The sequence below is a fragment of the Dryas octopetala genome, chromosome 9 (assembly GCF_963921425.1).
Source record: "Dryas octopetala chromosome 9, drDryOcto1.1, whole genome shotgun sequence".
Taxonomy (NCBI): domain Eukaryota; kingdom Viridiplantae; phylum Streptophyta; class Magnoliopsida; order Rosales; family Rosaceae; genus Dryas; species Dryas octopetala.
The window spans coordinates 8,629,576-8,643,282 of record NC_141374.1 but is presented as its reverse complement, the minus strand read 5'-3'; the positions used below and the strand labels follow the sequence as shown (position 1 = coordinate 8,643,282).

Here is a 13,707-nt window from a genome sequence, read left to right as displayed (position 1 = left end):
TGTTGCTAAGTCATATGGAATGATTATTATTATTAAACATTTGCTTACAATTTAAGATCCATTGCCCAATTAGGCGGCTAAGATTCCATTGTCCAAGTGGAATCCTATTTATCTCCAATTGCATCCAAAGAATCTCATGTTTTTCCCCAAAAGACAGTCCACATTATAAATTCCAGGCAACAATGATACTAGAATCCAAGAAAATCTTTAGTACAACCAATTGAATCTCTTTGAAAACTCCAACCAATTGCAATTTTTCACTCTTACCAAAGCATACTATATGACTACAAAATGAAGTACTTCAGATAAAGTTTATATTATATAAACCCATTTAATACACATGAAGCTTCATGCATGTATAGCACCCTTTTGCAACTCCTAATTTTTGAGATTTTGTCATGGCTCCACAGATTGAAGAGCAAGTTGTTGAGTCACTCTCCTCCATGGGACACAAACTAAGTGTCAAGAACTTTATTTGGTCCAAGGAAGAATGGCCAGCAGTTAACCATGATGACTTTGCAGATGTAGATGACATACCTGTCATAAGTCTCCAAGGGATTTTGGAGGGGACTAAGAACCCAAATTATGAGGTGTGCCAGGTCATGGTGAGTGCTTGTGAGAAGTGGGGGTTCTTCAAGTTGGTGGATCATGGGGTTGCTTTGGAGACCATAGAGAATTTCAAAGGCTGTATGAATGAGCTTTTTGATCTTCCAATGGAGCAGAAATTGAAGGGTATTAGATCAGCTACCCTACCACTGGGTTACTGTGCCACAAATCCTGATTATGGAAAGAATTTGCCTTGGGCAGAGATCTTACAGTTGCTCCAGTCACCACAGCAGATAGTTGCATTTGCAACAAAGGTTTTTGGTGATCAACATCAGCCATTTAGGTAACATTTTCATCCATCATCGTAATAGAATCCCGGTCACTGTAAGCATATGTTACACCAATATTTTTGTACCTTGACTGATTATAGTCTAAAACTAAATCTAATTCTCGCATCCATACCTTGAGTCATTCACGTCTGGTTTAGATGAGATTCTATACAAAAATTTCTTTATGTCAATCCTATATAAGAAGTTTTCATGCATAAATAATTTCCATATAGAATTTCAGAATTGCGTATAGGATTCCGGATTTTCTCACAGATCATGTCTTGACAAGTTTTATATATAAGATTGACATAAAGAATTTTTGTATAGAATCTCATCAAGACTAAGTGTGAATGATCCGAATATGGATGCGAGAATCCCTGCTATAACTAAATTATGGTGGAAAAATAAGTGTTATAATTTATTTGGGTTACCTCAATGGGCTTGTGAGACCCACTTAGAAGTTGACCCCAAGTCGACAGAAATTCACTGTTAAAAGCCAATATTTCTAACAAATTAAATCTTTGGCATGTATCAGCAATGCAATGATTGGTTACTTGGATGCATTGGACAATTTGGGAATGATCATTTTTGAGCTGCTAGCTCATGGATTGGGCCTTCCAGACAACTTCTTTAAAAAGAACTTTCAAGAGAAAGAGTCCACCATGATCAGGGTTAACAGATACCCTCCTTGTCCACTCCCAGAAAAATGTCTTGGGCTTGGGAGCCATTCAGACCCCCATACCTTAACCATACTGCTACAAGATGATGTTGGTGGACTTCAAATGTTGATGAGTGACAACAAATGGATTGGTATCCGTCCTGTTCAGAATTCGTTTATCATCAACATTGGTGACACCCTTGAGGTAATCTCTCTTCCATATACAAGTGTATACTTAGATTAAGTTTAAAGGGTAATGTTCTTTTGCTAGATATTTAGTATGTTATTTTGTCAGACCATAAATTTGGCAAATCACACACATTAAATCAAGAATTTAACTGATCAATAGTCCAAATTGACAATCTGACAACATAATATAACATATCAAATTATTTAACAATAAACAGTTTCCATTAGCTTAAATGTTTGTTTTTATGCTTTACATGTTGTAGTTATAACTATATGTATCTAATTTTCATGCAGGCTTGGACCAATGGGAGGCTGAGGAGTGTAGTGCATAGAGCAGTGGTTAACAAGGAGAAGCATAGGCTATCTGCAGCATATTTTATGAGCCCTGCTACTTCTTCCATCATTGAGTGCCCTCCTGAGCTCATGGACCCAAAAACCAACCCTAAAAAGTATGAGCCCTTCACTTGGGGAGATTTCAGAAAGGAACTTTTGGTTCAAAAGAGGGTTGTTGGTAAAACTGCACTAGAAAGATATCTAATATCTCAATCAAGAGCATACTCTTATGAGTAACGTTAGAGTATCATATTTTTCAGACCATACCATGTATCAAGTCTCACCTCTATTACAGGTGTGATTAACAATGTTGCCTAAAAATATGGTACAAATAACCTCGTTGTTTTTCAAAATGCTCATTACACATAAATTACTGTTTGTCATGTAATTCCAGTACTATGAAGAGTACTTTTCTATATGAGCCTGATGTTTGTCAACCCAATGTCAAAGCATGGAAATTTCCCAATTCCCTTTACAGTTCAATGTATGAGACCAAGTGGAAGTCTGTTTAATTGGCCAGCTACTATTGAACAATACCTACAGATCAATTGGTTGACCAAAACAGAACACATATTATATACAAAGTCTTATTCTTCTTATATTATCCATTACTAGATAGGAATATATATAGTCATTATGGAATAATCACCTGACTGAGTGCATAAAATTGTCAACAGATCACAGAAATTAAAGAAATTAAACTAACAAAACCCACATTGGAGAAAGACAGAACTCGCCAATGTAAAACACAATTCAAAGACTATGAATGAGCGAGGCTTTGAAATGAACACCCAACCGTGTGGCTTACAGCTGGCTTGTACAAGTTTTAACAACTTGTATATAAATTCATTTTAGACTAGCTCTGTTAAAAGTACTACAGAATGGATAGATCCACTCAACCGACACTCGCTTTCTTGCATGACTTGGCCAAGTTGCAATTATAAAAATCACTTTCATTATGTAGATGCATTAATTCAACCCAAATGAAAATATATAAATTCTTCCTGCTATAATCAAGGTACATGTGTAGCCACTTAAGACAATTGGGGGGATTTGGAATTTTGGATGCCATGGTCTACCTGGTGCTCCTTTGAAGAAGAAACTTTTTACAGAAAAGTATAAAGATAATAATAGTCTTTTGTTTTTTTTTTTATAACTTGAATAATTTATATTCTTTTTTTTTTTTTTTGGCCAGGGAATAATTTATATTCTTAATAGTTAATTCAACAATAAGAAAATGATTTTTCAATTCAATGCCTTATTCCTTTCGATGATATATGGTCAAAAAGATTGATAATCTCTTCGGTCTTCACAATACGTGGTTTCTATTGAGATTTTGATAGCAACCACATATTCTACTTAAAGTTGCTTAGAGAGTTTGATTTCTCTTCTGTATTTCAACTGAAAAGTTTGGTTTGAAATTGTGAAAATATGAAGTGTCATCCTATATTGAAAAATTATAATCTTGTGTAACTGTTTAAAGGGTTTTGAGATTTTCCTATATATTACTGTTAATTAGTTTCAAAATAGATGTCTAAATTTATTTATAGTATCACAACAAGTTCACCCATGCACGTGTGTTAGGCCGAGTAGCCACACGTTAGAAACCCTACAGGTAAGGGGCGTGTGAGAATGTAAAGTATTGTAGTCCACTCCCTCATAAGAATAGTATACGCACTCCACCTTAACAAATCTTTTTTTTTTTTCCTGATTTAATGTATGAATTACACCTCAATCATATATAGAATGTACCAAATAAATTTGAGAATGCGTGTGAAATATGTTTTTGTCATTGATGACGTACATTAATTGTGAGCCTCATGTAATTTCATATTTAGTGCAAATTGAGGAAATGAAATGAATTTTGGTGATTGGTGTATGATAGTGACTACTTAGTGAATCCATTATAATGCTTTCATATTTGGGTGAATTAAATGGTATTTGTTCATAATTTTTTTCTCTAGCAGATGATAAATGTAAGTTCAAGAACTTTGTCACGCTCCAAATTTGAGAAATCCCTTTTTTCGAATTTGGTGCGAGTCATAGCTTAATTATAGGAATGTGTTACTTTTTTTAATTAAGGCGTGAGACACACATTAACTCGAAAACATGATATCGATCCTAAGTTGGGGTGTGACACAATCACCCGCAAATTGTATGTATTACATAAACTTAAATGTTTTTATGAAAGTCTAAACTTAGGATGTTTAAGTTTACAATTTGTATCATGTTTACTCTTTTACGCCACTCATGAGGTTCTTGCTTGGAAACATTACCTTGACTATGCCAATGTGTTTCATTATCAAGTCAAATTTCTCTTTCCGGTTCGATGACAATGGCATGTTCCTATTCAAAATTATAGAAATTCTGTATGCAACCCTTTGGAGAAAGCATGCATGAGATTTGTACCTCCTTTTTCATTAATTTCCCAGCCCACAATGAGGTTTTGGTCAATAAGGATGTTTCTCAGAAAATTGCTACCTAAATAAAAACTTGACCTGGAAGCATTCCTCACAGATTTGGTCTATGCACAATATGAAAAGTACAAACAAGAGGAAAAAAATGAAGTATTTTGTTTGTCAACGTGACAACAAAATGTTGCAGTTGGAGGAGCACATATAGCTTAATTACTTTCCCCAGTCACACACGTGCCACCCTTCTAAGTCTCAGAAGGAGGCAGTTGGAGGACATAAATTACTTTCCCCAGTCACACAGAGGCACATCTTTTCCAAAGTCTAGGTAATTACTATTCACCTTTATGACCTTTTTCTTTATCAACATTATTATATTAAGGGAAGCTTCAATTTTCACCTAATTTTCTACTTATGATACTCAATGCATGTCTTTTTTTTTTTAGCGTTTTTTTTTTTAAGTCTAAAACAAAAAAGCTCATGATTAGCCGGCTCATGCACGTGTAAAAACACAGTGCTAGGTTGATTTACTCTAATGAGCCGAGCGTTTAGCACCTTCACCGAGCACTCAGTATCCTTCACTGAGCACTTAATACCATTCACCGAACGCTTGACAGTATTCACCAAGCGCTCGGCAATTGTCAATGTCAGACAGTGGTAATGATTGCTATTGTGCGACAATAATTATTTGAATTGTATAAAATACATGTGTTATATTGTTATTAATTGTTACTGTGCAACAATAACTATTTGAATTTCATAATCGTAACTGTGCGACAGTGATAATTTGCCAAGTTAAAAAAAAACTCATCGAGCGTTCGGTACAAAAAACAATGAAACAAATATAACATGAGATTTATTTGTGCAAAGTGGACCTATTTATCATTGTAACTTTTTAAATAGGTTTGTTTAACATTAAGGGTTGTAAAATGGGGGATTGAACTTGGGCGCAGGGGTGATGTAGGACAATAGATGAGTCAATTAATACACAAAAAGTTAAAAAAAATTAAGGTGATTCAAAGTTAGGAAAAAAAGTCAAAAGTTAGAAAATTATAGCTCAATTAAGAAAGTTACGCGCTGCTAGAAAAGATCGAAGGTTGTTTTTATAGATATTTGGGATGATGTAACTTGGTGCATAAGTGTCTGACGTCGCAAGTCCAAGAAAGACAAATTATGATTTTTGGAGAAAGGTGGTCCAGAGTCAAAATATGGTCGAATTATATATTAAATCGAAGGGAATCGCAAGATAAATGCAACTCACGAAAAAATCGTGATATATATATATGGGTATTTTAAGCCAAAAAAAGTCGTTTACTAGTCTAAAACCGTGTATTAAGTTATTTCCAAATTTTGTCATTTTCTATTTTATTTTTGCCTTCCTAGTGAAGCTAGGTAGGGCTTGTGGAAACTATATAAGCCAACTTTAAGCCTTTGTTTATCAATTATTCAGTATTATTATCAATAAAGCTCTTTGAGATTTTTCTCAATTTCCTGGATGAATTCTAAACTATCAAATTCGGGTAGTTAACGCTTGTTTTTCCTTTCACGATCTCGCTGCCTTAACTGTGACAATTCTAAAACTTTTTAACTGGGCATCCCCATCAATTGCAATGCATGTACTCAATTAGGTCTTTAAAAATTCTTTAACTTGTTTGTTTTACTAATGTTATTTTTTTAAAAAAATATGGTCACCGTCTAATTTCGTTTTTTGTTTTTTTGAAAAAAAGTCGGTCCTGCAAGGCATGCGTACAGCCATGGAGTGACGCAAGGGAGGGATGTTAAAAAATAATCTTTTTATTTTTAAGAAAGAAATAAATTTGCTAAAATTGGTATGATATATGGAATTTGTTGGGTGTTATGACTTATGAGAAAAAAATTGAGATAGAAGTCAACAATATTATTCTCAAATATACCCTTATTTTAAAAACGAATTTAATATTATATTTAAAACAATTCTCTTATAGTTGCAGGCTTGGACTAATGGGAGGCTGAGGAGACTATATAGAGCAGTGCTTAACAAGGAGCTGCAATGGCTATCAGCAGCATATTTCCTGAACCCCGCTACTTCTGCCATCATTGAGCTCATGGACTTCGACAAAAAAAAAAAAAAAAGAGCTCGTGGACCCAAAAACTAACCTTAGAAAATTTGATCAAAAGAGGGTTGTTTCGGTAAAATTGCCTTAGAAAGATATCTAATATCTCAATGAAGTGCATACTAGACCACACTGTAGAATACGTCTTTATTAGAGGTACGAATGTACGATCCATATATATTAATACAATTGAATCTCATCTTCATTAGAACGCGATCTATAAAATCTAAAAATGTGATACAGATTAATTTGTTGCGTTTAGAAATACGTACGAGGACTCCTCCCTAATAAGTACTATGAAGAGCCCTTCCTTTTTGAGCAAGATGCTTGTCAACCCAATATCAAAGAATTGGAAGTTTCCCAATTCCCATCACAGATCAATGTATCAGAGCAAGAAAGAGTCTAGCTACTATTGAACAGTACATGCAGATCGATCTATCAGTTGTGTGACCAAAACAGAACACATATTATATACAATGTCTTCGATCTTCTTCTTCTTTTACTATTGTTTACTAGCTAGGAATGTGTATAGCGTCTTTATGAAATAATCATCAGCTGACAAGTGCATGAAATTGTCAACTGGTCACAGAAATTAAAGAAACAAACAAAACCCACGTTAGAGAAAGACAGAACTGACCACCAATGTAAAACACGACTTCAAAGACCATAAATGAGGCTTTTAAATGAACCCCCAACCGTGTGGCTTGTACAAGTTTTAACAACTCAAGTATAAATTCATTTCAGACTAGATCCATTGATTTGCTGCTAAAACTACTGCAGACCATGACTTGGCCAAGTTCCAATTATAAAAATCGCCTTTTTCTATGTGGAACATGCTTACATGCATTAGTTGATCTAGTTCATGCTCCTTAATTTGGAGGAGCTAGAGCTACTTTTCACAGAAAAGTATACAGATAACAGTCTTTTTTTTTTTTTCTTTTTTTTGTCAACTTTGAATTATTTCTATATTCTGAATTCACCAAAAAGCTAGAAAATAACTTTTCAATTCAATGCCTTATTCCTTTCAATGAAATTAATATGGTCAAAAAGAGTTTATATTCTCTTCGCATGCAATATGTGGTTGTTATTGAATAATTAGTTCTACGCACTTTACAGCTTAGAGATTTTGATTTCTCTTCTGTTTTTGAACTGCAAAGTTTGATTTCTCTTCTGTATTTGTCGATCTGACTTCGAAACAATTTTTTGGTTAACGAGGAAACTCCCACGATCACTCCCTCATTAATACAAGGGCCCCTATATAAGTAGGGTATGCCACATCGATCCCAAATCGAAAAATCTTTTTTTCTCGAGTTAAGGTATGAATCGCATCACAATTATAAAAAGTAACAATTAAATTAGAAGATGTGTGTGACATTGTCAACGTCATGGAAATTCATTTTCAATGAAATTTGAGGAAATGAAATGAATTTTGGCAATTGGTATATGATAATGACTAGTACGTTAATGTAACCATGATTATAATTTCATATTTGGGTAATTAATTAAATGGTATTTGTGCATAAATTTTTTCTCTAGTGTAGATGCTTAATGTAAGTATAAAAACTTTGTTACCATTAATGTCACACTCCAACTCGAAATTATCTTAATTATATGAAGGTTACACGTATTAGATAATTAAACTCAAATGTTTTTATGAGAGTTTGAACTTAATTAATTGGAACACTTAAGTTCACAATTAATTTGTATCATGCTCACCTTTTTACAGCAGGAGTGATGGTTCTTGCTTGGAAACATTACCTTGACTATGTTAATGTGTTTTTCATTATTATGTCAAATTTCTCTTCCCATGATGACAATGGCATGTTCCTTAATTTTCATATTATAGAAAGTGACTACAAGAAATATGAGCAAAGCTCATCTTCATTGGTGGCATAGAATGGGATGACAATTGGGCAATAGGAACTGAAGTGCCTCGATTTTAATAAAAATTTGTGGCAATTGGGCAATAGGGACTAAAGTTCTCAATTGCCACCCCATTTTGTGCCACCAATGAGGGGTGTGTTTTGCTCACATTAATTTCTTATAGTGAGTTTTGTGCAACTCTTTGGAGAAAGTATGCATGAGATTGTTCCTCCTTGTTAATTTCTAGTCTTCCTCATATGAATCGGTATTTTATGTTTCCTAACGTTGAGGTTTTGGCCAATAAGGATGTTTCTCTGAATGTTACGTACTTGCTGAACATATAAAAACTTGGCCTGGCAGCATTCCTATAGCAGATTTGGTCGTTCTATGTCCAATATGAAAAGTAAAAACAAGAGGAAAAAAGGAAGTACTTTGTTTGTCAACATGGCAACAAAATGTTGAAGTTGAAGGAACACATATATACCTTAATTACTTTCCCCAGTCACACAAACCCTTCTAAGTCTCAGAAGGAGGTAGTTGGAGGAACAGAACTCGCTTTCCGTAGTCATGCACACACACCCTTCTCAGTCTCAGAAGGAGGCAAATACTTTCCGAAGTCTAGGTTTTACTCTTCATATATCTTTATGAACTTTTTTCTTAATCGGTATTATTATAATTAAGGGGAATTTTTATTTCCACCTACTTTTCTACTTAACACATTCTGGGTCTTTAAAAATTCACTAACTCTTCTTCTTTTTTATCATCATCTGTTTTTTTTTTGGTCAACTCTTTTAAACTTTAAAAAATATAGAAAAAAAAAGTCGGCCATGCGTGACACACCGCCATGTCCAATCTAGTATGGTTCTCACTAGGTAGCTAGCTAGGTTCGACCATCGTTTATTTTTTTCTTTTTAAATAATATTTGCATCATGTCTGTTCTTTGGATTTTTTTCCCAACGTACTTATATATGTGCACATGATATGGGCGACACATAATTGCATTAAAAGAAAAACAAAGTTGTAAATTTCAATGTTGAGAAAAATTAAATGTTGGAAAGAGAAATTGGCATTAGTTCAATTTAAGTTGAATTGCATTAAAAGAAAAACAATGTTGTAAATTTAAGTTGAGAAAAATTAAATGTTGGAAAGAGAAATTGGACTGAATAGTATTGTTCATATAAAATTTGTTGGCTGGTGTTGAGGAAAATATTGAGATAGAATTACCCTTTATTAAAAGAATTATCTTTTTCATTAGTCTATATTAATAACAACCCATTTCAAAATAATTTGCTATTATATTTATATTTAAAAACCAAGAATAATATGATAATTGTGTCAATAAATAAGAGAGAAGAAGATGATGATTGTGCATTATCCCACTTTCAATTGAATTTTATTGTACTTTTATTTTCTTTCCCCAAACCAATCTCTTCTCCTCTCCTATATATATTTCATATTCTCTCTTCCTAGTTTAACTTTCATCACGTTACACATGTATCATATGTACAATATGATACATGATCTTTACAAAAAAAAAAAAAAAAAACAAAGAAATAAAAGATAGATATAACATACTTATATATATCCAATGAAGAACAAAGTTATGCACATGCATGAACGTACAGAAACGCAAAGCAACCCTAATTACCTCATATGGCATAAATTGAAATATTGGAAAATATGAGTATTATTGATTAATTTTCATTGACTTAAAAAGTTAAAATGAGAATGACCCGAATTAGAATGGTGCTCGCTAACTCATCTTGGAATACAAATGCTACCTAATGATAATAAATTTATATAAGCTAGCGTAATAGGAGAAAATCGTTAATTAGCCCAAGTGGAGAGTAAATAAAAAGTAATAGATTAGAATTGAGATATATTCATTGATTATTATTAATTTTCTTGAAATGCGAATGAGAATGACGTTCCTATCGAACTCATTCCGTAAAGAAAATGCTACCTAATTAGAATAAATTTATAATAAAATTAGCGTAATTGCAAGGTCAAGAATCTGCACAAATTATTGTGCACTTTCGCATTTCACATAATACCATTAATTAAGGCTTAAACCCTTAGTTAAGTTTGGTTGTTGGGCTTTCGGATTTCCTCCATCTCTCTTCTCTTTCTCACGTATGATTTTAATTTGCTTGCGCATTTGGAGGATTAATTAGTTTATTACTTGCACGCTAAGCTGTTTTATAATTAAGTTCAAATCTGTGTGTATACAGTCGCTGTCTTTTCCTCACGACCGCATTCGGCTGCGTGTCTACACAGTCACTGTCAACCTTTTGGTGCACTCACTACTAAAAGTCTAAAACTACATATATTTGGTACCACCGGCCACCAAATACAACTTTTTTATTCCCACCCACAAAAGTTGGAATGATGGAAAATGTGGGGAATAGAGAAGACCGTGTTTTTCCTTTATCGGTTCCTCGCATGTAACTTTCACTATTTCTTGCTATACAGTAATGACACATGATAGATTTATTGGTAAGAAAAAAATACTATTTGTAGAGTGTATATATGTATGTCATACAATTTAACACATTAAGGTGATAGAAACTTTATATTTTAGTAGTGAAAAATTGAACTCATCAACATAGAAAATTTAAAAAATATTTATATGTCATACAATATATTTGTATGGTATAATTAAATTTTCCTCTTTGCATGTAGGAGTCAAGTACTTTTCTTAGCTAGTGTGTATTGGATGAAAGGAAATGAAATTATCTCCCATATTTGGTATTGCTTATAAATGGGACGGTTTTCATAATTGGAACTAGTAGGCCCATATATAATATTATAAGTCTTAGGTCCTATATATATTATGGTTCAATATTGTTAGAGTCACCAAATAATGTGTACACATGCTCGTGTTAAATTGATAATAAGTAAATAAGACCAAAGTGAACACATAATTGAATAAATACCAAAGTGAACACATAATTGAATAAATGAAATAACATCACATTATTTTTTGATTAATCAAATTTAGTGAGTGTAACAGTGCTCTCTTATATTTTCCCCAAAACACAAGATTTAAACCTAGGATACCACATTTTCACTAAACCCTAGTGTCACATGAGCTATACACTAGAGCTCGTGACACTATATTTTAGAAAAGAGAAATACCACTTTTCTAATTCTTTGTCGAGTTTTGTTTTTCTCAACTTACAGATGATATTGTATACACACTACATCATTGTATTAAAAGGCGAATAATATGGTATAACTCAATTTAAAAATGCCATGTAAGTTAAGAACAAAGTTGAAAAAACATTTGGTTCAAATAATAATAAACTTATTATTTCCTTGTTTGAATCCTTAATTTTAGCTTTGTAAGGACAAGATGGTGATCATTCCATGTTGATGTACTCTGATCCCTCCATTTGCACTCTACCAAACAAAAGAGCACACACTCGTATATGACCCATGCATCTCTCTTTTTCTTCTTTTCAACCAACCCCCTTTTGGTCCCTACTCATAACTCAACTTAGTTCTAAGTTGTATGCTTGGAGCAGGCCGGCCACCACTTTTCTTCTTTGTAATTACGACTGGGATTGGGTCGGTAGTCTATCTTTGTTGAAATCCATAGAATATGATACGAGTCTATAGCTATCTTTTTTCATCTGTCACTAAAAGTTTCTACAATTTAATTATTACTTAGTTTCTTAAAAAAGTGTCTATTACTCTGTACGTTAATCAAACTTAAAAGTAAATTAAATCCACGCCATTGGCATGTCGCACGTTGTGCATGACCCACTATCTATTAACAATTGGCAGCTAGCTAGGCCACAAGGCAAACATGTTTAATATTTAATTTAGAGATAGATAATTTAACACGGATTGTACTTTCCCTGTTGAAATGAAATCCCACATCCACTCTATTTTGTCCCACTGTAAAATTAATCAAGTATATATACATAGTAAACGTGACAAAAGGGTGGATTATCCCCTTTATTGCTTGTCATCATTATAGAATGAGAAAGTGAACCCCATAGAGGGGAATTTCCCAACTCATCGAGAAAAAGATGAGGCCTTTACAAATTACAAATAGTCAACTGTAGTCCCTATATATTAATTGGGCAACATGTGAAATGTGCGCATGTTTCCTTGGGGAGCTAGCTAGTGTTAGAGTGGGACCTGTCACATTTGTGTGAAGTAAGAAAACTCATGTGGCTTTCATTTTTTTTGGCATTAATTCAGGCTTTTGTTGGAATAGTACATCAAAATTAAATTTAAATACGATATATATTTAAAAGTCTACCATTTGTGTAGGTACTCACCCTCGAAAACACTATATAATACAAATTTAGAAGAGCGTCTCTCTATCACATATCATATATATATATGTTGATTGCATAACATGAGAGACTAGTTAAACAATGTAATTAATTTGTTACAAGTTTGTATATATAACTCAGATCCTGTAACAAATGACATGTTTTAGCTAGATTGTCCTTGTTATTTAACATACCACCTATATATAGAACCTCAAAATACATAATGGGCAGTTCTCAACCTCAACCTACAATTTGGTAACTTGCCAACATGTTCTTCCTAGACATCCCCGCAAGTACTACTTCTGTTTTTTTTTTTTTTTTTTTTATCTGGATCAAGAGAGAGGATTAGAATTTGAGACATCTCCAACATTGTGGAGAAAAATATAATTAGACTAGTAACTAGTTGGTACATCAAGCACTACTTAAACATTGAACTTAGCAGTAATATTCAACAGTGCTATCACTAAATCTTGGGCCTTGGGGTTGCCAATTATCATCTCTTGGCACACAAAGTAGAGATGCAACCCGCAAGAAGAGTTATCTCTTTCAACTTGAAAACTTTCACAATATCTTATTTAAGGAAATTTTCATTTTTTTTTAGACAATATATTTGGCATGTTAAGTTGTCATATTGAATATTTGACTTATTTATGATCAGATACATATAATTGTTCTCATGTTTTATTCTTTTTTTTTTTTTTTTTGAGAAAAAAAGGTAATTATTAATTAACCAATGTTGACATCAAGAGCCAAAATATCAGCCAACCAAGTAAGACAAACGTCCCAGAGAATGGAGTCTGAACACGTGAGTGCAAATCTTGCGAAAGCATGCGCCGCACGATTACAGACACAAGAATTATAAATAAAACCTAAGGGAGTAAAACTACTAGAAAGAAACTTAATCTCATCAAGTAACAAACCATCCGCCGAATAAAAATTGAACCTCACTAGTGACCACCTTAATTGCCAGCTACGCATCCAAATACAAGACTACCT

The 13,707-nt window shown here is 33.3% G+C and overlaps 1 protein-coding gene across 1 annotated transcript; it reads left to right on the top strand.

Moving 5' to 3' along the window:
* The first annotated feature begins 398 nt into the window (after nt 1-398).
* LOC147273705 (gibberellin 20 oxidase 1-like) lies at nt 399-2,292 on the top strand. The gene is made up of 3 exons (XM_086228259.1): nt 399-889; nt 1,411-1,738; nt 2,017-2,292. Exons 1-3 carry the CDS (start codon nt 399-401, stop codon nt 2,290-2,292), a joined length of 1,095 nt encoding a protein of 364 aa, XP_086084385.1.
* Nucleotides 2,293-13,707: the final 11,415 nt, after the last annotated feature.

Coding starts and splice junctions, on each gene's coding strand:
- LOC147273705 (XM_086228259.1), top strand. CDS start 399: ATGGCTCCACAGATTGAAGAGCAAGTTGTTGAGTCACTCTCCTCCATG. Junction 890..1,410: donor GATCAACATCAGCCATTTAG/GTAACATTTTCA, acceptor GGCATGTATCAG/CAATGCAATGATTGGTTACT. Junction 1,739..2,016: donor ACATTGGTGACACCCTTGAG/GTAATCTCTCTT, acceptor ATTTTCATGCAG/GCTTGGACCAATGGGAGGCT.